We start from the raw sequence: 27,224 nt of genomic DNA, 5'->3' as shown, positions 1-27,224 counted from the left end.
ATGAAATGAATGTCGTTAAGCTTCATGGTACTGGAACTTCACTTGGAGATCCTATTGAACTGAGTGCAGTCATTGCCGTATATCATGCAACCGCGTGCCGATCGATCCCAATAATTGCATCAACGCCAAAATCTTGTGTTGGGCACACCGAGCCAGCATCAGGAGCGCTTGGTGTTGCTTTTGCACTCAACTTGCTGTGGACACTCTCCGGAATGCCCAGCTTGCATCTTCGCACAATAAATACCTTCCTAGGGAGGACTATGATGTCGGACTCTATCGGATCTTTTAGACAGTCAGCCTGTGTAGTGAAGCCATGGTCCAACATCAAAGTTTGCAGGGCAGAGTGCATTTCTGCGATAGCATCGACGAGTGCATTTGCCTTTCAAGGCACCAACGGGCACGCCATCATTGCGCGTCATGCTGATCGAGACACGGGCACCAGTTCACCTCTTTGGCACATGACCTCATACTGGGTGCACCCATGTGTCGACACGGTCACCTCAACTGCAACGTTGACTGATAAATCAAGATGGGTCTTCAGAATTAGCTGCAAAAGTCTTGATAACACTGCTTATTCATATTTCTGGGACCACCGCATAGCTGGTATTCCAATTTTTCCTGCAGCAGGATTTTTTGAGCTGCTCGCGACCACCAGACAGATCTTTAGGACGCCTTTGTTTCCTGAATGCATGTCCTTTCAAGCCATAGTGCTGCTGATGCCGTTGGTGCTCGGCACCGATGGATCAGAGCGCATCGATTTGCTATGTGACGGATTATCAGATATTTTCAACATTTGCACTGTGTCCAGATGTTCAATACACACGCACACAAGCACAAGGACTTGTTATCACCCAGTAATCGCATTGCAATCACAACCCGAAACAATGCAGAACTTTTTTCGCATATTCTCACTGTGTGAATTTCAAAGTAACATCGCACATGATGTTTTTGGCATTTGCCTTGGGAATATCAGCATCAGACACGACAGACTTTCGGATCAAAGGAAAATCAATGATCAGATGATTCTGCTTCCGGCAGTGGCTGATGCAGGTTTGCACCTTTCAGCTGCCATGAAACCATCTGATTCTTCATTTACTTCGAGGCTTCCTGCGTGTATAGGAACCTTTCAGATATCAAATGATCGTCTGAATTCTGGGGACTCTATTAACATTGCCGGGATGAACAGCAGAGTTTCTATGGAAAAAGATACTGTTGATCAGAAGATGATGACAGGTTCGCCATGTCATTCATCGACAATAATCAGAGATTTGGAGATGCGACAGGCTCCCGTTGGACGGGTTCCACACATAGACGACCTTGAAACCTCAAAGCTGGGAACTGTTGAAGGTTTCAAGAATGATGTTTGCCCTGCTCCTGTGTACTATTATGTTGAATGGAAATTTTCTTCGAAATCCACTTCACGTGGGCCGATCGACTTAAGCAGCGATATCAACAATATTAGAGCGACTCAATCAAGTAACATTTTGAGGACTGTAGGGACATCATTATCAGCAATGCAAGGTAATTCAAAATTATTGACAAATGTTGTTGTAGTGAATCAAGGAAAAGGAAAAGCCACATTGGACGGACTTTGTTCAAGCGCACTTAGTGAAGTCAACCTTACGAGGCACGATGCTTGTCATCTTTGTACTCGGCTACCGACATTCATTCAGGCGCCGTTCCTTAGCGGCTTCATGATTGCCCTGCATCAAACAAACGAATGTATTCAATCGACTCGACGAGTGACAGCCATTACAGGTGGCCTAGGTGGGATTGGAATCCTGGTCGGGAAAAGCCGACTGCATTCTGGCAGCAGTCTGAACACGCTTCTAAGCCGCTCAGGGCGGTCTTGCAAGGCCAACTTTGCGTCGATGTGCACTCCAGCAGTATACGGCCTTGTTAAGGTTGCGTGTTGCGATGCAACTGCTAATGAATACATAAGCTGTGTTCACAATCTGAGACGATTCCTGCAATTTCTTTCAGGCGTTCAAAGCTTTGAAACAGATATCTTGCATGCCAGTGGCGAGTTGCACGATGCAACTTTTGATCATCAAACATCGCTCTCGTTGTCAAAAGTCCTCGCTCCAAAAATGGTATATGCCGATGCTGTACAGAGCTTGGTTTCGCTATTACCAAACTTGAATACCGTGTTTTTCTCCTCAATTTCAGTAATCCTTGCCTCGCCAGGCCAAACCAACTATACTGCAGCGAACTCCTATCTCGATGCTTTCGCGTTAACTGCAAGGTTGCGAGGATATCGTGCAACTAGCTTGCAATGGGGTGCCTGGGAGGCTTCGGATGGCATGGCAGACGGGCTATCAAATCTAAAAACGAAACTTAAAAGGCTGAACATCGGCACAATCACATCAAATCAAGGATTGAAAAGTTTGAGCAGGATTCTTCGTTTTCAATCTGCGCCCCCAATGGTTTCGGTTGTTCCGGTCACTGAAAAGCACAAGATCGCTTCCTCTCGCAAATTTCGTGCTGCTAATAGGTGCGAGCTTGATTCCTTCGCAGTTTGTGTACTGAGTGATATAAAGGATGTCAGAGATAGTTACAATCTTCTTGGGCATGCAGAAACGGATCAAGATGAAGTACACATCTCAATAAGCAGCATAGCTGATTTTATCAGAAGCTCTGCTCACCAATACACCCAACAAAGCTCGCCAAAAATATCAAATGATGAACCGCTGATGGAGAAGGGGCTTGACTCTCTTGGAATTTTGGAGCTTACTCAAATCATCGGAAAACAATTTAAGCTTGACCTGCCATCAACTGTTATCTTTGAATACCCTACAATTGATGCCCTGGCCAAGTTAGTTGCGGAGAGAGTTTCGTCATCGTCAAGGTTCAATTTGCTGAAACATTCAACGCCTAAACATGTAAACCCATTCATAAGTAAATACAAGCTCCCAAGAGCAGAATTCCATTTTCCCCTGAAAAAGACAGCTGTTGCTGCAACGTCATGCGAATTTCCCTTTGAGATATTCGACACCAAAGACCTCATGATTAGCTGCTGCTTAGGCGGAGTTGATTTTCAGGTAACTGTCCCTGTGTGCCGCTTTGATACGGAGATGTATGGATCAGGAACACGCCATGCTACTTTTGTGAGAAATTTAGCAGTTTTTGATGGTAGTATCTTCCGTATTTCAGCGTTGGAAGCGCTATCGATGGATCCCCAACAGCGTAAAATATTGGGATTGTGCATACGCAATTATGTTGCAATATCCTCCTCGACGCAGTGCGCACTTGAGACCGCAGTTGACACCTCTGCAGGTGTCTTTCTTGGAGCAATGTGGACAGAATATGAAAACTTCTTGAATCTATTTTATGGATACACTCATGGATACTCTGCAACTGGGAACGGGCTTAGTTTTCTTGTAGGACGCCCTTCGTTTACCTTCGGCCTTATAGGTCCAAACGTAGTTCTTGATACGGCGTGTTCTTCTAGTCTGGTAGCAGTACACCTTGCTACGGGCTCGTTCGACAAGCAAGAATCAGTATCAGCTCATGCAGCTGGAACTCAGTGCATGCTGATGTCTCAAACATTCAGCATCCTAAACTCAATCCATGCACTCTCACATGATGGAAGATGCAAGACACTAGACTCTAGTGCAGATGGATACGGGCGAGGCGAATGTTTCGCGACACTATACTTGCAAGCAATTCATGGAAATCACGTTCACAGAAACAATACCATGTGCTTGCAACTTCGCGGAACTGGAATAAATCAAGATGGTCGTTCGGCATCGTTTACAGCTCCATATGGACCATCTCAACAGTTTTTAATCAGAAAGGTAAACAGTCAAAACCTTTTAAACCCGAATTCTATAAAGTTTCTGTCCTCGCATGGTACGGGCACTTCACTCGGGGACCCTATTGAGCTTGCTGCAGTTGCGAAAGCTTATGAAGGTGGCACTGGCGTAATAATCGGCGCAAGCAAATCATTCATGGGCCACACAGAAGGTAGTGCAGGTCTAACGGGTTTCCTATATGCCGTCGCGGCTTGTGAAAATCGATCCGCTCCCTCTGTTCGTTGCTGTCGTACGATAAACCCTCACATGGCTGTTGCGTTGGGGTCAATTGATCAAAATAAACATTCCGATGAGAATAAATCGACAGGAAAAGCACCTTCAAAGGTACCTTCGGAGGTACAATTTTCAATACCGAGGCTCGCGTGGTCCCCTTTGAAGAGTCAGGACAATAATGTATCTTCAATTTCTTCAACAAGCTCCTTTGGCATGAGCGGGGTTAATTCACACGCAATCATAGCGCATTCGGGTTCGTACTCTGACAGTACTGGCGCAAAATCATCGCATGTATCTAACATGAGACATATGTGGTGCGCACCTGCCTTGTACTATCTTTGTAGGACCGCCAAAGTTAGTCAAAATGAAAAGGGAAATGGCGTGTATTATCATAGTACATTTGAAAATCCAAATATTGCATTCTTATATCACCATCAAGTTTGCGGGCAATGCATTCTACCTGGTGCTGCGTCTCTTGAAGCAGTGCACACATGCTCAAGAACAGATCTGCCGCTGGACTTTGATTCGATTGCAGTCATAAATACGGCGTTTGTAAAGCCAATAATATTGACAAGAAGTACGACTCTTGTCATAGTAAGGTCCGAGAATGATGGGGCCGTTCAGATGAACGAAGCTGCGGAGCAAACCTCCACATGTGCAAAGGCCGTATGCCAAATTTTATCATCTATGCCTCCGAAATATTCGTCAAGTCTCCTACCTTTCCCACGTGTCCATTCAATCGAGATAAAAATCAATAAGGTTGTATATTCAAAGGTTTTATTGCATGGAAGTAGCGACGGATTACGGATTCATCCCGCTTCTATTGATGCTTCATATCACGAGCTAGCTGCTCTCGTAGCTGAAAAAGAAAGTCAGGTTTGCTTGTCCAATAGAAAAGTTGGGTGGAAATCGCCAAAAGTTCCGTCGGCTCTCCAAACATATTTAGTGATTGATCATGAGGAAACATGCCACGCGTACACTGTTGCTGCTCGGCATCGATTAGGTTCTATTGACAGATTTCTCAGATCTAGCGATGATGTGTTCGACGCCATCTGTAACCAAGGTTCAAGAGCAAAGCTTCTCGCACTAGGGACAAAGCAAGTCCGGAATATGTCAATCGGTAAAGACGTTCTAGTTACGAACCTGATGATCGCACATCATTCATCGACAGACACGACTGAACAAATACTGAAACGTGACATAGTGTGTTCATCTACCTCGAATGCATCACCTGCGTCATCTGCACATGTTGAAAGTATGCAGATACATCTCGACAACATAATTAATGAAAGGAGTAAAACCTTACGTAAGAGGGATTCTGGTAATGGTTTACTTTATGGACTTTCATGGCGAGTTGGCATGATCACTCCCAGAAGCGATGGAGAGGCCGCTTATGCGAGGGCCGTGCATGGCCTTGGATCGGCTTACGAGACCAGCTGCAGCTTCGAGGACTCAATTTTACGACACGTTGCAGGGGCAACAATGCTGATGCAGGCATCTGAAACCGCTGGTATCTCCAAAGTAACAACGTGCATCCGGGGTACTTCCCATTGTCACACCTCCCCTCAATCAATATTGTTGAGCTACACTGCCAGATCACCAATATATGGTGTGGTCGGCACCGCGGCAACAGAGATGCGGACGGTTGAATTTACAACTATAGGTTATTCATATCTGCTGGGAAAATCGTTGCCGCAACTGATCGATAACTATCAAGTCAAAGATGGCCACTCATATCACTCCAGCAATTCCATCTCATGTGCAGGCATGCAGTTTTCGTCTACGATGCACCCGTCAGGCGCTTGGATTGGGTTTGGAGCCATGCAGCTTAGGTCACTTCAACGTGGATCCTTACTTAACCTCTCACCAAAACTTTGGTCAGCATACGATCATCGCATCAAGGCGGATTCCAAACTGGCTCTGTCTTTGACAAATAAAATGCCCTTCATAAGTGTAAGGGTGCAGGCAGTGGGGCTGAACTTTAGAGACGTTCTAAACATTTTAGACATGTATCCTGGTATACCTGGTTCACCCGGAGGTGATTTCTCCGGGATTGTATTGGGCGGAGCTAATATCATGGGTGCATCGATTTACAGACCTGGCCATGAGATCTTTGGAGTGGCGCCTGGGTGCCTTGGGACTCGGGTATCTGCGTGCGCTCATGCAGTTGTGAGCAAACCAACCTCCCTATCTTTTGCAGAGGTTGCGGCATGTCCAACAATATTTTGTACTGTATACCTCGCATTGGAGTCCGCATCGCTGCTAAAGTTTCCAACAAAGCGTGCATTGATCCACGCTGGTGCGGGAGGCATTGGATTGGCAGCTTGTCAGGTCTTGACATCGAGAGGGACAGAAGTATTCGCAACAGCTGGAAGCGTTCAGAAGCGCACAATGCTTCGAGGTTTGGGAATTAACGTCGTGGCGAGCTCAAGATCTATACGATTTGTGGAAGATTTGCTACTCATGTCGACCTCGCCGGTGGACATAATACTGAATTGTCTGACTTCAACTGGTATGGTCGCTGCCTCATGCGCAGTGTTGCACGAAAACGGTCATTTTGCAGAGATATCAAAGCGGGATATTTGGTCTTATGAAGCATCAAACTCGGAGCGATCAGGTGGTGAATTTCGCTTGGTTGCCTTCGATATGATACCAATCAAACGGTTATACTCTATGCTTTTGCATTTGTCGCGGCAGCTGCAAGGTAGCTGTATTGTTCCAGTTATTTCAAAGCAAAGTGGACTTCAAGCTTTGCGGGAGTGTATGCGAGAAATGAGTGCAGGACTACACGTTGGCAAAACTGTGATAAGTTTGCCATTTATATCTATTCACCAGGGACACAAAGGAGCGCTAACAATTACAGGGGGCCTTGGTGGCCTTGGAAATGCAGTGGCTTCGTGGGCTGCTCAAAAGGGTTTCTCGTGGATATCTTTACTGTCCCGATCTGGTCGAAGAAATAAGCATCCTGGCGTCCTTCCGATTTCACTGGCATGTACATTATTCACTCGAGGTGATGTATCCTCTTCTGAAGATGCAGGTCTAGTGATGAACGCCTACAAACAACGCGCAATGGGTACCATCGTGCACGCGGGCGGCGTTCTAGCAGACGCCACACTCGGTCGACAAAATGTTCAAACGATCACAACTGTCACAGCGCCGAAATCAAAAAGTCTCACGCGCATCTATACAATCGCTGAGATTTGTGCGCTTAAATCACTTTTGCTGTTCTCATCCCTTGCGTCTCTTGTAGGCTCCGGTGGCCAATCAAACTATGCAGCTGCAAATTGTTGGCTCGATGCATGGGCTGTGGGGGCAACTACCTTGGGTGTCAGTACGACTAGTATACAATGGGGAGCTTGGAGTGGCAAGGATGGAATGGTTGGAGACCAATCAAATACAGCATATCGAATGCAGCGATCTGGAGTTGGCCTAGTAAAACCTGAACAAGGTCTTGCTGCCCTCGAAGGTATACTCGGTACTGTCGGACAGTCACATCTTTATTGTGGTAGAAATCAACCTGTCTTTGTAGCAAATCCATATGTCTGGAATGTGATTAATAATGATAATAAAGATAATAACGTGGCGCGAAATCTTGTATCTTGTGTGGACGATAATTCGAAGATTGATGCAATCGCAACCGACAATCACGTCGTCAGGTTTCGTGAAATTAAAAACGTAAAGCAGCAAAGCACTGAATTTTTTAAACAAGTTGTGAGTGGTGCTTTATATAGTGTCATGGGAAAGACTGTAGGTGAAAATGAGCCGCTTCTCGATGCCGGGTTAGATTCCCTCGGTGCAGTGGAACTGCGAAATACAATATGCTCTTCAACAGGGATTGATTTGCCTGCGACCCTAGTGTTTGACTTTCCGACTGTTGGGTGTATCGTAAAAATCCTCGGTGATGAAAGCAGGCAAAATCACAAAACTGTAAAAAAAGTTTTAAAAAAGAAAGAGAACAGAGCTTCAGGCAGAGAATCGAAAAACATCGTGGAAGCTTCAAATATAAACGATCAGATTGTCAAGAAGAAGAATGACGAGCAACAAAGTCGCATGGATGCAATGGACGCCCTGGGATGCCCAAACTTGCCAGACTCAGAACTTACAACAACAAGCTGTCCAGCGCTGGCGAGTTTTGATGCATGTTCGAGTCGGCCGACACAAATTTCCGAGATGATCTTTGGGGCTCGCGATGTTGTTGCGCGCGTGCTCATTGATCGATGGCTCGTTGATGAGACTCGACAGTCGGAAATGCAACAGGCTCGGTTTGGAGGATTTTTGTGTCATGTAGATGCCTTCGATTCTGACGCTTTCAATATTTCGACATCGGAGAGTGCCCTGATCGATCCACAGCATCGCATGCTCCTTGAAGCAGTCTGGCAAATCAAAGCTGCACTACTTACCACCCCTTCTGAGTATGCTGGAGTCACGGTTGGCATTTCCGGTAATGAATACAGCAGGATTGTCAACCACATCAGCCCATACACAGCAACAGGTGGAGCCCTCAGCGTCGCGTGCGGCAGAATTTCGTACACATTTGGACTCCAGGGAGTGTGCGTATCGATCGATACGGCGTGTTCCTCTTCGCTGGTGGGCTCGCACGTTGCACTGAATAGCATTGTTTCTGGTGAATCAAAATCTGTATCCACATGTGGTGTAAATGTAACGCTAAGTCCCCTTACGACAGAATTGTTCACAAGGGCGGGGATGCTTGCTCATGATGGACGCTGCAAAGCTCTGGACTCAAGAGCAGACGGATATGTGCGCGGAGAGGCATGTGTCGCTGTAGAGCTTCGCTTAGTCAATATGAGTACGAAATCTGGTCACGGCGCTATTTGTGGATCCGCGGTCAATCAAGACGGACGGTCGAGCTCACTTACTGCCCCAAATGGCCCTTCGCAGCAACGTGCAATTCGTGCTGCCTTGCAAATGGCCGGGCTAAATGGTGCCATCGTCGCCGGCCTCGAGCTGCATGGCACTGGGACTCCACTTGGAGACCCAATTGAAGTTGGCGCTGGTCACGCGGTGTTGATTGAAAACGCTGAGGGAGACCGTCGTATTTCTCCCATGCTTTCTGGCATCAAAACCTTCACTGGACATACAGAGCCCGCCGCAGGCGTTGTCGGTCTCATGAACGGGATCTGCCAAAGTAGTAGCCAGGCTGTTCTGTTTATCTTACATTTGCAAAGACTCAACCCGCATCTTGAAACAATCTCATACGCGCCCAATCATGCAAAGTTATTCTTCTGTTTTGCATATCCAAGGCTCCATAGTCCAGCAGTTCCGTTGCCGCTGCGGCACTCTTTGGTTATCGGGGTCAGTGCATTCGCATTTCAAGGAACTAACGCGCATGCGGCTACTGTTAAGGATTCGCCCACCAGTTCTCGGCATCACGTCGGCACAAAAGGCACACAGGCCATTACGTTTGACAAACGCAGACATTGGCTCCGTAGTCGTCCTCATCCTTTTAGCCGTGTGTCGATCAATCTCATTGGTTCTGACAGAGAAGCCCGGTATGTGCTTTGCATCTCTTCGTGCCATCAATATTTATTTGGGGATCACTGCATTACCGGTCGTGTTCTTCTGCCTGCGACGGCGTTTCTTGAAATTGGCTCTTGCGCCACAACACAAATCGGCCGGACTGGCGCATATCCGCACGCGCTGTGTACTTCCGTGATGTCTGCTCCGCTTGAGATGACCGACGCAATGTCTTTGGGAACCACATTCTGCACATTAACCTTAGGGAGACGTAATGGTGATCTTGTGGTGAGGGATGCAGCTCAAAACAGAAACGTGTACTTTTCAAAAAGCAGCAGAGCGAATGTGACGTCAAACAAACGCTACTTAGCATCAGCCAAAGCCACAGCATCGCTTAAATGCGCTCAACGGCGAATCTGCAAATATTCAGAAGTCGTCATCGGTCTGGTCAATGATGTTGCCTTGATGGACGGCGGAACAGAAATTGATTTGAGCATTCACCCTGCTGCCCTTGACTGTAATCTTCAGCTCATCAGTGCATTTCAGAGGACTCGGCCCGCGGCCAAACTGCATCTGCCAGCTGCGATCGAGGCGTATCTTCTTGTAACAAGATGTGCTGCTGGGATGAGGTGGTCGACTACCTTGAGTACTATGCCAATGATGTCGAGTCACCGCTCGTTTGCAGAAGACCGCAGCCCTGTACATCTCAACAATCTTGAAGTGAGATTTGCAATGCCTCAAGCATCTGCTACGCCGCCGAAGCATGGCATCAGCACTTCTGCAGCTTTGCACTACATGTATCAAACAGCTACATTCATATCTGCATCCGACACCCGTTCAAGTCCAGCAAAACTAAAATCCAACCCTGCTTCCCTAAGACTTCAGCCATCGCAGCGTCCACAGAGACACGCTGCGTCTACTTTGCAAGTCGTTCAACTGAGTAAAGGATCTCGCGTCCAGCGTCTGATTACCCGCACATCTGGACCGTCTCCAGAAGTGCAGGGCATCATTCTCTGCGCAGCTTCTGAGATGCAGGACACGATCCGTTTTGATATCCATACATCAGATAAACGTGATGCTTCAAACGCCGATTTTGACACAATCATCAGTAGCAAGAGCTTCGTCAGTAGAAGCGGCGGCACAGTCTCGATTTCGATCATGCAGCCGCTGGCAGTATCGCGCATAGCTTCCCAGATCAATTTGTTTGGTAGTTCCAATTTTAATGGCGTGATTGATTCAGTCATCTCGTGCGATGGAGGCGTGTGTACTCGCTCAAGCTTTGCGTCCCTTTCATTTTTTCGCGCAGGCGAGAGCACGACCATCATCACAGGAGGACTTGGTGGTCTTGGTCAGCTTGCGGGCTCACTTGAGACTCACAGTGGCACTTCAACCGTTGTTCTGCTCGGCCGACTTGGCAGGACATCTCAGATACTCTGCGCCTTGGCATTTGCATATACACGAGTAATACTGCAGAGGCAAGACATTGGGTGCTCAGACGATTTTGATTGCAGTTTGTTGGCACTTGACCCTCCTGTCCGAAAGCTTCTACACGCCGGTGGGGTTCTTCGAGATGCCACGGTTCCATCACAGTGCTCAACACATGTATCTTCAGTCTTCGCTCCAAAGTGCACTGGTTTGACACAGATAAACAAAAAAATGCATGCTAAAGGACTTTGCACGGTCGTGCTCTTCTCGTCGATTGCGTCGCTTCTTGGGTCTGCGGGTCAGGCCAGTTACTGCGCTGCCAACGGCTGGCTCGACGAATCCGCGCGGGTAGATACTTTGCGAGGTCAAACGACGTCAAGTTTGCAGTGGGGAGTTTGGCTTGGGTGTGCGGGCATGGCTTCGAACAGCAAAACTAATTTGAGCCGCCTGGAACGTCTTGGAGTCGGGGGTGTTTCTCGGGCACAAGGGCTATGCGCGCTGGATGCGATCTCGCGCACGGCGTGCTCATCAGGTGCTGTTGCAGTTAATGTATTTGCGCGAGATACATTCTCGAAGCTTACCTCATCAGATTTAACAAGTAACTTTGATGGGTTTGCACATCGCCAAGTGCGCGGCTCTACCAACAAAATCCCGCCTGTTCTAAATCGATCTAGTGGGCACGAGGCGCTGGCTCGGTCCTGCTGCGATCAAATTCGGGTAAATGAAACCATAAAAAATATCGTGCAAAGCATACTTGGTACTGGAATCATGACGAGTGCGCCGCTGATGGACTCGGGATTGGACTCATTAGGGGCGCTGGAGCTCCGGGAAGAGATGAACGCAACATTTTGCATTGAGTTACCCAGCACTGCAGTCTTTGACTACCCCACGATAGATTCCTTGACGAGCTTAGTCACCGCGGAGATATCGGAGCGCATGGATGACGAGCAACAAAGTCGCATGGATGCAATGGACGCCCTGGGATGCCCAAACTTGCCAGACTCAGAACTTACAACAACAAGCTGTCCAGCGCTGGCGAGTTTTGATGCATGTTCGAGTCGGCCGACACAAATTTCCGAGATGATCTTTGGGGCTCGCGATGTTGTTGCGCGCGTGCTCATTGATCGATGGCTCGTTGATGAGACTCGACAGTCGGAAATGCAACAGGCTCGGTTTGGAGGATTTTTGTGTCATGTAGATGCCTTCGATTCTGACGCTTTCAATATTTCGACATCGGAGAGTGCCCTGATCGATCCACAGCATCGCATGCTCCTTGAAGCAGTCTGGCAAATCAAAGCTGCACTACTTACCACCCCTTCTGAGTATGCTGGAGTCACGGTTGGCATTTCCGGTAATGAATACAGCAGGATTGTCAACCACATCAGCCCATACACAGCAACAGGTGGAGCCCTCAGCGTCGCGTGCGGCAGAATTTCGTACACATTTGGACTCCAGGGAGTGTGCGTATCGATCGATACGGCGTGTTCCTCTTCGCTGGTGGGCTCGCACGTTGCACTGAATAGCATTGTTTCTGGTGAATCAAAATCTGTATCCACATGTGGTGTAAATGTAACGCTAAGTCCCCTTACGACAGAATTGTTCACAAGGGCGGGGATGCTTGCTCATGATGGACGCTGCAAAGCTCTGGACTCAAGAGCAGACGGATATGTGCGCGGAGAGGCATGTGTCGCTGTAGAGCTTCGCTTAGTCAATATGAGTACGAAATCTGGTCACGGCGCTATTTGTGGATCCGCGGTCAATCAAGACGGACGGTCGAGCTCACTTACTGCCCCAAATGGCCCTTCGCAGCAACGTGCAATTCGTGCTGCCTTGCAAATGGCCGGGCTAAATGGTGCCATCGTCGCCGGCCTCGAGCTGCATGGCACTGGGACTCCACTTGGAGACCCAATTGAAGTTGGCGCTGGTCACGCGGTGTTGATTGAAAACGCTGAGGGAGACCGTCGTATTTCTCCCATGCTTTCTGGCATCAAAACCTTCACTGGACATACAGAGCCCGCCGCAGGCGTTGTTGGTCTCATGAACGGGATCTGCCAAAGTAGTAGCCAGGCTGTTCTGTTTATCTTACATTTGCAAAGACTCAACCCGCATCTTGAAACAATCTCATACGCGCCCAATCATGCAAAGTTATTCTTCTGTTTTGCATATCCAAGGCTCCATAGTCCAGCAGTTCCGTTGCCGCTGCGGCACTCTTTGGTTATCGGGGTCAGTGCATTCGCATTTCAAGGAACTAACGCGCATGCGGCTACTGTTAAGGATTCGCCCACCAGTTCTCGGCATCACGTCGGCACAAAAGGCACACAGGCCATTACGTTTGACAAACGCAGACATTGGCTCCGTAGTCGTCCTCATCCTTTTAGCCGTGTGTCGATCAATCTCATTGGTTCTGACAGAGAAGCCCGGTATGTGCTTTGCATCTCTTCGTGCCATCAATATTTATTTGGGGATCACTGCATTACCGGTCGTGTTCTTCTGCCTGCGACGGCGTTTCTTGAAATTGGCTCTTGCGCCACAACACAAATCGGCCGGACTGGCGCATATCCGCACGCGCTGTGTACTTCCGTGATGTCTGCTCCGCTTGAGATGACCGACGCAATGTCTTTGGGAACCACATTCTGCACATTAACCTTAGGGAGACGTAATGGTGATCTTGTGGTGAGGGATGCAGCTCAAAACAGAAACGTGTACTTTTCAAAAAGCAGCAGAGCGAATGTGACGTCAAACAAACGCTACTTAGCATCAGCCAAAGCCACAGCATCGCTTAAATGCGCTCAACGGCGAATCTGCAAATATTCAGAAGTCGTCATCGGTCTGGTCAATGATGTTGCCTTGATGGACGGCGGAACAGAAATTGATTTGAGCATTCACCCTGCTGCCCTTGACTGTAATCTTCAGCTCATCAGTGCATTTCAGAGGACTCGGCCCGCGGCCAAACTGCATCTGCCAGCTGCGATCGAGGCGTATCTTCTTGTAACAAGATGTGCTGCTGGGATGAGGTGGTCGACTACCTTGAGTACTATGCCAATGATGTCGAGTCACCGCTCGTTTGCAGAAGACCGCAGCCCTGTACATCTCAACAATCTTGAAGTGAGATTTGCAATGCCTCAAGCATCTGCTACGCCGCCGAAGCATGGCATCAGCACTTCTGCAGCTTTGCACTTCATGTATCAAACAGCTACATTCATATATGCATCCGACACCCGTTCAAGTCCAGCAAAACTAAAATCCAACCCTGCTTCCCTAAGACTTCAGCCATCGCAGCGTCCACAGAGACACGCTGCGTCTACTTTGCAAGTCGTTCAACTGAGTAAAGGATCTCGCGTCCAGCGTCTGATTACCCGCACATCTGGACCGTCTCCAGAAGTGCAGGGCATCATTCTCTGCGCAGCTTCTGAGATGCAGGACACGATCCGTTTTGATATCCATACATCAGATAAACGTGATGCTTCAAACGCCGATTTTGACACAATCATCAGTAGCAAGAGCTTCGTCAGTAGAAGCGGCGGCACAGTCTCGATTTCGATCATGCAGCCGCTGGCAGTATCGCGCATAGCTTCCCAGATCAATTTGTTTGGTAGTTCCAATTTTAATGGCGTGATTGATTCAGTCATCTCGTGCGATGGAGGCGTGTGTACTCGCTCAAGCTTTGCGTCCCTTTCATTTTTTCGCGCAGGCGAGAGCACGACCATCATCACAGGAGGACTTGGTGGTCTTGGTCAGCTTGCGGGCTCACTTGAGACTCACAGTGGCACTTCAACCGTTGTTCTGCTCGGCCGACTTGGCAGGACATCTCAGATACTCTGCGCCTTGGCATTTGCATATACACGAGTAATACTGCAGAGGCAAGACATTGGGTGCTCAGACGATTTTGATTGCAGTTTGTTGGCACTTGACCCTCCTGTCCGAAAGCTTCTACACGCCGGTGGGGTTCTTCGAGATGCCACGGTTCCATCACAGTGCTCAACACATGTATCTTCAGTCTTCGCTTCAAAGTGCACTGGTTTGACACAGATAAACAAAAAAATGCATGCTAAAGGACTTTGCACGGTCGTGCTCTTCTCGTCGATTGCGTCGCTTCTTGGGTCTGCGGGTCAGGCCAGTTACTGCGCTGCCAACGGCTGGCTCGACGAATCCGCGCGGGTAGATACTTTGCGAGGTCAAACGACGTCAAGTTTGCAGTGGGGAGTTTGGCTTGGGTGTGCGGGCATGGCTTCGAACAGCAAAACTAATTTGAGCCGCCTGGAACGTCTTGGAGTCGGGGGTGTTTCTCGGGCACAAGGGCTATGCGCGCTGGATGCGATCTCGCGCTCGGCGTGCTCATCAGGTGCTGTTGCAGTTAATGTATTTGCGCGAGATACATTCTCGAAGCTTACCTCATCAGATTTAACAAGTAACTTTGATGGGTTTGCACATCGCCAAGTGCGCGGCTCTACCAACAAAATCCCGCCTGTTCTAAATCGATCTAGTGGGCACGAGGCGCTGGCTCGGTCCTGCTGCGATCAAATTCGGGTAAATGAAACCATAAAAAATATCGTGCAAAGCATACTTGGTACTGGAATCATGACGAGTGCGCCGCTGATGGACTCGGGATTGGACTCATTAGGGGCGCTGGAGCTCCGGGAAGAGATGAACGCAACATTTTGCATTGAGTTACCCAGCACTGCAGTCTTTGACTACCCCACGATAGATTCCTTGACGAGCTTAGTCACCGCGGAGATATCGGAGCGCATGGATGACGAGCAACAAAGTCGCATGGATGCAATGGACGCCCTGGGATGCCCAAACTTGCCAGACTCAGAACTTACAACAACAAGCTGTCCAGCGCTGGCGAGTTTTGATGCATGTTCGAGTCGGCCGACACAAATTTCCGAGATGATCTTTGGGGCTCGCGATGTTGTTGCGCGCGTGCTCATTGATCGATGGCTCGTTGATGAGACTCGACAGTCGGAAATGCAACAGGCTCGGTTTGGAGGATTTTTGTGTCATGTAGATGCCTTCGATTCTGACGCTTTCAATATTTCGACATCGGAGAGTGCCCTGATCGATCCACAGCATCGCATGCTCCTTGAAGCAGTCTGGCAAATCAAAGCTGCACTACTTACCACCCCTTCTGAGTATGCTGGAGTCACGGTTGGCATTTCCGGTAATGAATACAGCAGGATTGTCAACCACATCAGCCCATACACAGCAACAGGTGGAGCCCTCAGCGTCGCGTGCGGCAGAATTTCGTACACATTTGGACTCCAGGGAGTGTGCGTATCGATCGATACGGCGTGTTCCTCTTCGCTGGTGGGCTCGCACGTTGCACTGAATAGCATTGTTTCTGGTGAATCAAAATCTGTATCCACATGTGGTGTAAATGTAACGCTAAGTCCCCTTACGACAGAATTGTTCACAAGGGCGGGGATGCTTGCTCATGATGGACGCTGCAAAGCTCTGGACTCAAGAGCAGACGGATATGTGCGCGGAGAGGCATGTGTCGCTGTAGAGCTTCGCTTAGTCAATATGAGTACGAAATCTGGTCACGGCGCTATTTGTGGATCCGCGGTCAATCAAGACGGACGGTCGAGCTCACTTACTGCCCCAAATGGCCCTTCGCAGCAACGTGCAATTCGTGCTGCCTTGCAAATGGCCGGGCTAAATGGTGCCATCGTCGCCGGCCTCGAGCTGCATGGCACTGGGACTCCACTTGGAGACCCAATTGAAGTTGGCGCTGGTCACGCGGTGTTGATTGAAAACGCTGAGGGAGACCGTCGTATTTCTCCCATGCTTTCTGGCATCAAAACCTTCACTGGACATACAGAGCCCGCCGCAGGCGTTGTTGGTCTCATGAACGGGATCTGCCAAAGTAGTAGCCAGGCTGTTCTGTTTATCTTACATTTGCAAAGACTCAACCCGCATCTTGAAACAATCTCATACGCGCCCAATCATGCAAAGTTATTCTTCTGTTTTGCATATCCAAGGCTCCATAGTCCAGCAGTTCCGTTGCCGCTGCGGCACTCTTTGGTTATCGGGGTCAGTGCATTCGCATTTCAAGGAACTAACGCGCATGCGGCTACTGTTAAGGATTCGCCCACCAGTTCTCGGCATCACGTCGGCACAAAAGGCACACAGGCCATTACGTTTGACAAACGCAGACATTGGCTCCGTAGTCGTCCTCATCCTTTTAGCCGTGTGTCGATCAATCTCATTGGTTCTGACAGAGAAGCCCGGTATGTGCTTTGCATCTCTTCGTGCCATCAATATTTATTTGGGGATCACTGCATTACCGGTCGTGTTCTTCTGCCTGCGACGGCGTTTCTTGAAATTGGCTCTTGCGCCACAACACAAATCGGCCGGACTGGCGCATATCCGCACGCGCTGTGTACTTCCGTGATGTCTGCTCCGCTTGAGATGACCGACGCAATGTCTTTGGGAACCACATTCTGCACATTAACCTTAGGGAGACGTAATGGTGATCTTGTGGTGAGGGATGCAGCTCAAAACAGAAACGTGTACTTTTCAAAAAGCAGCAGAGCGAATGTGACGTCAAACAAACGCTACTTAGCATCAGCCAAAGCCACAGCATCGCTTAAATGCGCTCAACGGCGAATCTGCAAATATTCAGAAGTCGTCATCGGTCTGGTCAATGATGTTGCCTTGATGGACGGCGGAACAGAAATTGATTTGAGCATTCACCCTGCTGCCCTTGACTGTAATCTTCAGCTCATCAGTGCATTTCAGAGGACTCGGCCCGCGGCCAAACTGCATCTGCCAGCTGCGATCGAGGCGTATCTTCTTGTAACAAGATGTGCTGCTGGGATGAGGTGGTCGACTACCTTGAGTACTATGCCAATGATGTCGAGTCACCGCTCGTTTGCAGAAGACCGCAGCCCTGTACATCTCAACAATCTTGAAGTGAGATTTGCAATGCCTCAAGCATCTGCTACGCCGCCGAAGCATGGCATCAACACTTCTGCAGCTTTGCACTTCATGTATCAAACAGCTACATTCATATATGCATCCGACACCCGTTCAAGTCCAGCAAAACTAAAATCCAACCCTGCTTCCCTAAGACTTCAGCCATCGCAGCGTCCACAGAGACACGCTGCGTCTACTTTGCAAGTCGTTCAACTGAGTAAAGGATCTCGCGTCCAGCGTCTGATTACCCGCACATCTGGACCGTCTCCAGAAGTGCAGGGCATCATTCTCTGCGCAGCTTCTGAGATGCAGGACACGATCCGTTTTGATATCCATACATCAGATAAACGTGATGCTTCAAACGCCGATTTTGACACAATCATCAGTAGCAAGAGCTTCGTCAGTAGAAGCGGCGGCACAGTCTCGATTTCGATCATGCAGCCGCTGGCAGTATCGCGCATAGCTTCCCAGATCAATTTGTTTGGTAGTTCCAATTTTAATGGCGTGATTGATTCAGTCATCTCGTGCGATGGAGGCGTGTGTACTCGCTCAAGCTTTGCGTCCCTTTCATTTTTTCGCGCAGGCGAGAGCACGACCATCATCACAGGAGGACTTGGTGGTCTTGGTCAGCTTGCGGGCTCACTTGAGACTCACAGTGGCACTTCAACCGTTGTTCTGCTCGGCCGACTTGGCAGGACATCTCAGATACTCTGCGCCTTGGCATTTGCATATACACGAGTAATACTGCAGAGGCAAGACATTGGGTGCTCAGACGATTTTGATTGCAGTTTGTTGGCACTTGACCCTCCTGTCCGAAAGCTTCTACACGCCGGTGGGGTTCTTCGAGATGCCACGGTTCCATCACAGTGCTCAACACATGTATCTTCAGTCTTCGCTCCAAAGTGCACTGGTTTGACACAGATAAACAAAAAAATGCATGCTAAAGGACTTTGCACGGTCGTGCTCTTCTCGTCGATTGCGTCGCTTCTTGGGTCTGCGGGTCAGGCCAGTTACTGCGCTGCCAACGGCTGGCTCGACGAATCCGCGCGGGTAGATACTTTGCGAGGTCAAACGACGTCAAGTTTGCAGTGGGGAGTTTGGCTTGGGTGTGCGGGCATGGCTTCGAACAGCAAAACTAATTTGAGCCGCCTGGAACGTCTTGGAGTCGGGGGTGTTTCTCGGGCACAAGGGCTATGCGCGCTGGATGCGATCTCGCGCTCGGCGTGCTCATCAGGTGCTGTTGCAGTTAATGTATTTGCGCGAGATACATTCTCGAAGCTTACCTCATCAGATTTAACAAGTAACTTTGATGGGTTTGCACATCGCCAAGTGCGCGGCTCTACCAACAAAATCCCGCCTGTTCTAAATCGATCTAGTGGGCACGAGGCGCTGGCTCGGTCCTGCTGCGATCAAATTCGGGTAAATGAAACCATAAAAAATATCGTGCAAAGCATACTTGGTACTGGAATCATGACGAGTGCGCCGCTGATGGACTCGGGATTGGACTCATTAGGGGCGCTGGAGCTCCGGGAAGAGATGAACGCAACATTTTGCATTGAGTTACCCAGCACTGCAGTCTTTGACTACCCCACGATAGATTCCTTGACGAGCTTAGTCACCGCGGAGATATCGGAGCGCATGGATGACGAGCAACAAAGTCGCATGGATGCAATGGACGCCCTGGGATGCCCAAACTTGCCAGACTCAGAACTTACAACAACAAGCTGTCCAGCGCTGGCGAGTTTTGATGCATGTTCGAGTCGGCCGACACAAATTTCCGAGATGATCTTTGGGGCTCGCGATGTTGTTGCGCGCGTGCTCATTGATCGATGGCTCGTTGATGAGACTCGACAGTCGGAAATGCAACAGGCTCGGTTTGGAGGATTTTTGTGTCATGTAGATGCCTTCGATTCTGACGCTTTCAATATTTCGACATCGGAGAGTGCCCTGATCGATCCACAGCATCGCATGCTCCTTGAAGCAGTCTGGCAAATCAAAGCTGCACTACTTACCACCCCTTCTGAGTATGCTGGAGTCACGGTTGGCATTTCCGGTAATGAATACAGCAGGATTGTCAACCACATCAGCCCATACACAGCAACAGGTGGAGCCCTCAGCGTCGCGTGCGGCAGAATTTCGTACACATTTGGACTCCAGGGAGTGTGCGTATCGATCGATACGGCGTGTTCCTCTTCGCTGGTGGGCTCGCACGTTGCACTGAATAGCATTGTTTCTGGTGAATCAAAATCTGTATCCACATGTGGTGTAAATGTAACGCTAAGTCCCCTTACGACAGAATTGTTCACAAGGGCGGGGATGCTTGCTCATGATGGACGCTGCAAAGCTCTGGACTCAAGAGCAGACGGATATGTGCGCGGAGAGGCATGTGTCGCTGTAGAGCTTCGCTTAGTCAATATGAGTACGAAATCTGGTCACGGCGCTATTTGTGGATCCGCGGTCAATCAAGACGGACGGTCGAGCTCACTTACTGCCCCAAATGGCCCTTCGCAGCAACGTGCAATTCGTGCTGCCTTGCAAATGGCCGGGCTAAATGGTGCCATCGTCGCCGGCCTCGAGCTGCATGGCACTGGGACTCCACTTGGAGACCCAATTGAAGTTGGCGCTGGTCACGCGGTGTTGATTGAAAACGCTGAGGGAGACCGTCGTATTTCTCCCATGCTTTCTGGCATCAAAACCTTCACTGGACATACAGAGCCCGCCGCAGGCGTTGTCGGTCTCATGAACGGGATCTGCCAAAGTAGTAGCCAGGCTGTTCTGTTTATCTTACATTTGCAAAGACTCAACCCGCATCTTGAAACAATCTCATACGCGCCCAATCATGCAAAGTTATTCTTCTGTTTTGCATATCCAAGGCTCCATAGTCCAGCAGTTCCGTTGCCGCTGCGGCACTCTTTGGTTATCGGGGTCAGTGCATTCGCGTTTCAAGGAACTAACGCGCATGCGGCTACTGTTAAGGATTCGCCCACCAGTTCTCGGCATCATGTCGGCACAAAAGGCACACAGGCCATTACGTTTGACAAACGCAGACATTGGCTCCGTAGTCGTCCTCATCCTTTTAGCCGTGTGTCGATCAATCTCATTGGTTCTGCTTCACAGATGGATGTTTCGACTAGACATTTTACTTTGTTGAAATGTTCGACGCAATTATTCTCGCTCCAGGCCTTAAAAGATTCACTCCTCGTTTCAATGGCCCAGGACGACAGCCATAACCATACAAATCTTTGCTCTATTGTCTTCCTAGGCGCCTTGCATTTTGCAGGCTTGAGTTGTAACTCTTATGATGATAGCAACTCGAATTGTTCCTTCGTTCATGTTGACATGAATCTTAAAGATGGTTCTGCTACCCTACACCATGGACTTAATATATTGCTAATTTGCTGCATGGGAAATTGTTCTTTCTCGCTACGTTTTGATCCATCCGCGTGCACCGCTCCCCAGATGATTCATAACGTAAGAAATGCGAATGATACTGCATATTTTATGCTAAAGACACTATTTGAAGTCAAGGATGCATGTATTTTTCCACTATTGTTGCGCTCGAAGGGATATCACACACAAAGTCGTCTAAGTGCTATAGAATGCCATTGGGATAATGCACCGGCATGCCACAGCTTCACTTTCTCCGGCAACATCTCCTCTACTTCGGTCAGATCATGTCAAGGTTATAGTAACGAGGATAGAATCATTTACAGAACCTGCGAAATAATATTATCGCCGATGATCTCATCTAGAATCATCACTCCAGAAAATATTGATGTTTACGAAAATAGTATAGCCACAAAGTCAACAAACATGAAGGATACAGATTCTAGATATTTAGTTCGCTGGAGAGCGACCACCTCACTTTATTCTGACTCACGAGCAGGCAGATGGAGAATAAACAAATCGCAAAACCAAACAGTAACGTCCATATTTGAACGAAGTGCCGGATGTCGCATCTCAGCATCAATCATATCTGAGGCGCAGACTCTTTGCCATTCTCGTGGTTTTCGAACCGGGGCTGTATTACTGACCACGCAAAACGTATCTACGACTGCTCCAAGATCAAGCTTTGGTATCCAGGGTGGTATTGATTGTGCTTCTGCTTGGGGAATATTTCGTGTAGTCAGCAATGAAATGAGAGGAGAAATCAGTTGTGGAATTGATGCCGACTTCACATCTGCAAACACACCCTCCGGCCTTGTTCAAGCTGATAGCAAGAGCGGAACATCAATCCGTTCTGGCGCAGTGCATGTTGGATCGTTCCAAAAAATGAAGTGTTTTCATAGAAGTGATCAACATCTTTTGAGAGATTGTGTCACGTTCAAGGGTAATATTCTCATTACTGGTGGGCTTGGCGCCATTTGTAACATCTTGGTTACCTGGATTACTACTTTGCTAATCTCCACTGACAGAGCAACGCCTTGCATCATGGTATCTGGACGTCGCGGACGTGCAAATCATTTATACAGATGGACATCTCATGCCTGCTTAGTTATTGCTAGGATGTGTGACGTTGCCACTTCAGAAGATAACTTGCTGACATCAATTTCTGCCTGTGTCAATGGCCAAATAGGAATAGTCATGCATACTAGCGGTGCTCTTCAAGATGCATCGATTCTAAATCAGACACCGTGTGCTATTACGAAAACGTCTGCGCCAAAAATTGCTGGGCTAAAGTGCACTCATAAGTTTCTGCTCGCAACTTGTCCAGTGCATCAATGTGTGATATTCTCTTCAATTGCGTCTTCATTCGGATCCCCAGGACAAGCTAATTATGTTGCCGCCAACGCGTGGATGGATGGCTGGGCGGATTCCGCGAGGCGCATATCGATTGGGGGAGTAGTTACCAGTATTCAGTGGGGTCCGTGGACAAATCTTCCCAATGGTGGGATGGCCTGTAGCATTCAGCAATCAAAATTGATGAAACAAAGGAGTTTCATCGGCGTTGGATCGCTTTCTCCAAAAGATGGCGTCTTGATCATAGAAATGCTATTGAAATCAATGACATACTATGGTACCATACCCACAGTTATGCTTGCAAGTAAGTTCAGCTGGAAAACACTTCTTGATAATGCCGGCAAAGATGTCAGACTCACGACACTCTATTTACTGGTTGCAAGTCCATTTCCCCGAAGAAAGCGCATACAGAACAGGGAATCACGCTATGCTCGTGCGTTGACGCCCAGTAACATTGAAACAAAACCATGCTTTTCTCTAGTACCATTTCAAGAACCCGCGACTCGGTCAATCATTCTCGCTACGATTGCCCGGTTTCTCGGTTACGAGGTTGATCCAGATAGACCTCTGATTGATGCCGGTGTCGATAGTCTATCAATGACGGAGCTAGGGCGGCAAATAGAAACTGATGTCCAGGTGCCTCTTCCATCAACAGCACTTTTTGACTATCCAACAGTGGCAGACTTATCTGCTTATGTGACAAATCTGATTGGTTCAAATCAAACAAGCCCACGGCCCCTAGTTTCATCCCATCACCATCAAGCAACATTTTCTACTCATACGCACAAATGTTCCGAGCGCGTGGGCGTCGTTGGTACTGGCATGCGCTTTGCTGGAGCTGGCCCTGACGGATGTGATTCATTTGAAAAGTTCTGGCAGCTACTTGCTTCTGGAGGTGATTCGGTAACGATTGTGCCTTTGAGTCGTTGGGACATTGATGTTGACACGACTTGTTTTGGTGTCCGGAGGCGCCGCGATCCAGAGATTGAAGAATACAGCCGGCATGGATCATTCATTGTGGGGATTGACTCATTTGATTGTAAACTATTTGGCATCGACTCGAATGAGGCTGCATTGATCGACACACAGCAGCGCATGCTGCTCAAAGTGGTTGCCGATGCGATGCACGGAGGATACCTCACTGGCAAAGGTGGACGTGGCTCAAACACAGCTGTCTTTGTAGGGATCTGCAACAATGACAGAGATGTAATACTGCGTGAGCACGTCGTCGAATTAGCTATGAACGGCGGTTCATATAACGACATTGTCGACACAGTAGGCGTTATTGCATACAGCACATATGCATTTGCCTCAAACAGAATATCATACATTCTCGGGCTGATTGGAGCCAGCATTTCAATTGACTGCGCATCTGCGTCTGCTCTCGTTGCCGTGCATATGGCAGCCAACGAAGCTAGAAGAGATTTAAACATCCACTTACGTTGTCTCGCTGCATCTGTGAATCTGATCTTGCATAACAACCTGACCGATCTTCATACCGCACGGAAAATGTTTGCTAATGATGGACGATGCAAAACTTTTGATGCTAATGCAGACGGCTTCGAGCGAGGTGAAGGTGTTGGGGCAACCCTCCTTCGCAATGCGGCAGAGATGTGTGATGAAAATTCCCTCGTGTACATTGCTGGGTCGGTTTCTATTCATAAAGGTGGTGGCGCATCTCTTCGTGCGCTTCGCGGGCCCGCCATTCAATTAAAAGTTCACCGAGCTCTTGAAGCAGCAAATATGGAACCGAATGATGTCAAATACATTGAGGCATCGGGTCTTGGAGAGCCTTACGGAGACGCAGTCGAAGTGAGTGCATACCAGAACGTCTTTGAGCCTGAGAGGATTTCAAATGACAAATTGCTGTTTGGATCAGTTCACACGAATCTTGGTCATCTGGATGGATGTAGTGGAATTGCAAGTTTTCTTAAGGCATGTGCAGTTACTTTCAATGCAGGTGCTCCTCCGCTTGTTCACTTCAAAACACTGCACGCCTTGATGCGTGGAAAGTCTTGCACAGAAGCCGCCGCATTGTTCGGGCATACATTGAAGTGCACAGACGTTTCATGTTTTCCAAGTGCATTCCCGATGAGTCTCATGCCCGCATACTCACACATAATCGATGAAACCAAACATCAAAGTGCAGGGATCACATGCGCAGATTGCTTGCCAAAGCTTACGTCTACTGTCAGTAGCTTTGGCTTTGGTGGCACTATGGCAAATGTTATTGTAGAAGTTGGATATGCGTGCACGCGATACTATGACACTCATAGACAGGTGGTCTGTGAAGAACGTGTGATCCCAAGAATAGATCATCGCAATCGTTGCGACCTGCAAACCCTCGCTGAAGAATCACTTGCGTACATCGAAAGCGTCGTATGGAAATCTATTCGAGAAGTGATAGGTCCTTCTCGCAAGCTGGCAAGACATGCCCTCCTACTGCAAATGAGCGATGGCACGTCTCTTAATGAAGCTGAATATCGACTATTCAAAGCTCTACTGATTGAGCGGCTTGGTGTCAAATCCTTGCCCAGCAGTGCATTTTCAACTTGCACGACAGTGGCGCATATTTCTCACGAAATACTGATATTTGCACTGCGTGCTCAGCTCAGTGAGACAGGTGGAATTTCCGTCGGTTCAATTATTAAGGCTTGGCTGAAAACTCATGCAAGAAGGCAATGCACTGATCCCTGTAGAATACCATTGTCTCTGACACTTATCCCGTCCAGAGAAAGCTTACATCAAATAGCATTTGTTTTGGCAAACCCCCGATCTGGCTCAACACTGACACAACTCATATTAAATGCCAATCCGCAACTCTTTGCCCCGCAAGAACTCTACCTTCTCCACTTCCACACTATGAATGAACGACGGCTTCGCCTTTCTGGACAGGATTTGGAGGGCTGGATATTTGAAGGCCTGCGTAAAGCGGTGATGGAACTTCGTTGCTGTGATTCCAGAGCAGCCAGCGCAACTCTCACTGCATTCGACATTTTAGAAACTCAGCAAGTATATCACATATTGCAGGGATGGGCCGACGCGCGCATTCTTGTGGACAAGACACCACCATATATCTGGTCCGCAGATACGCTTCATCGTGCAGAGTCATTATTTCATGATGCGAGATACATCTTTATCTGCAGGCACCCATATGCAAATATATTTTCAATGACAAAAGAAACGATACGGCGGGACTGGCTAGGTGTTGCTTTAGATGGTCTTGTGTGTAACAAGTCACACCATTTAGATTCATACTCCAAATTGCAGGAACAAAAACTAGCATTGCAATCAAATGTTGAACGTGCTCTTTGGGAAGAAGCAGAAAATCTCTGGGCTCTCGGAAATGAAAATGTGCTGGATTTCTTCACAGCTGTCTCGAGCAAAAAGCAACTGACGCTTTGCTACGAAACCATTGTTTATCATCCCGAAACTTCGAGCAGAGCAATGTGCAGCATGCTTGGGATTTCATTTTCTCCTGATATGCTCTTTCCATTTACGGATAAAAATACATCCACATTTTTGCCATCATTTAAAGGTGGACTCAGTGCTGGAGACCCTCACATGCTAAGTCGGCGAGGGATACATTCACACTTTGCGAACGCATGGCAGCGAGCCGCATATCCGCAGCTCTTAACCCCCTTTGCAGCGCATGTTACAAAAGAACTTGGATACCGCCTACCTGCATGGAAACATATGACTCTTCATTCTGAAATTCCAGTTGACGTGGTGCGTCTAAATTCATCAACTAAAGAACCAGCCATGGTCTTTATACATGATCACACTGGCGATATTCACTTTTTGCGCTCTGTCACCAAAAAAATGGCAACTGCTGCATTCTGCATCCGGGCTGTGGGTCGTGGAAAGTCAAATATCAACGAAAGTAAAGAAGGGCAGAGCCAGCACCAATCATCCTCCTTCTTGTGCGATTATGATGTTCAATCATTGGCAGCACGATATCGGTCTATTATGTCTACCGCCCTTGAATTTTCGAGGGGCGATAAAATTATATATGGTGGTATAGGTTCTTTTGGCACGCGGATTGCATTTGAAATGGCAGCACAACAACAGGACGCGGCCATCTATGACAATAACACAAATGGCGTGTCAACGAATAGTTGGGTTAAAGAAGCAATTCACGCCAACGACGGCGAGCACTCGGCCATCGGGCTCCTTCTCTTTACTAACCCAGGGGCATTCGAGGTCAACGACAAACTTCCGCTCGATGTCCAGGCTATACATTCTGCAAAGCTTTTATTGGACTTACAGCCCATGGCAAGTCTGAATGAAACAGAATTCAACAGCAAATTGTTGGGTCTTCCTATAACATGCCTGGATGCATTCAGGCAGGAATTTGCTATCCAAGGAAATGTTCAGGATCATCGCCTTGGTATCCTACACAGCGTCAAAAGGTCATTACACGTCACCCACCGAGCATGGCAACTCGCAGAATTATACTCATCTCCAAATCGTCGATTTGAATTTCCGACTTTAGTCATCTGCTATCAAGCTACCATTTCAAGTGTGCTCGCAGAGTTCCATGGGACAAAGGACGAGCTTCTAGAAATGCAATCGTCTCGCGCGGAAAGTGGGATCACCTCAATCATGCATGAATTTGTAAGTCAAGTTTCATCGTGA

General features: G+C 48.3%; 1 protein-coding gene across 1 annotated transcript in view; it reads left to right on the top strand.

Annotated features, from left to right (window-relative positions):
- Positions 1-27,224, top strand: part of PKS1 (modular polyketide synthase type I) — a gene marked incomplete at both ends in the record, with an annotated part of 42,450 nt that extends 15,226 nt beyond the window's left edge. Inside the window, one exon of the mRNA XM_002507597.1 lies at positions 1-27,224. This exon is cut by the window's left edge and continues 15,226 nt beyond it. Within this exon, the coding sequence (XP_002507643.1) occupies positions 1-27,224 (27,224 nt within the window).

The sequence above is a fragment of the Micromonas commoda genome, chromosome 1 (genome assembly GCF_000090985.2).
Source record: "Micromonas commoda chromosome 1, complete sequence".
Taxonomy (NCBI): domain Eukaryota; kingdom Viridiplantae; phylum Chlorophyta; class Mamiellophyceae; order Mamiellales; family Mamiellaceae; genus Micromonas; species Micromonas commoda.
This window is presented reverse-complemented; position numbering and strand designations above follow the sequence as displayed.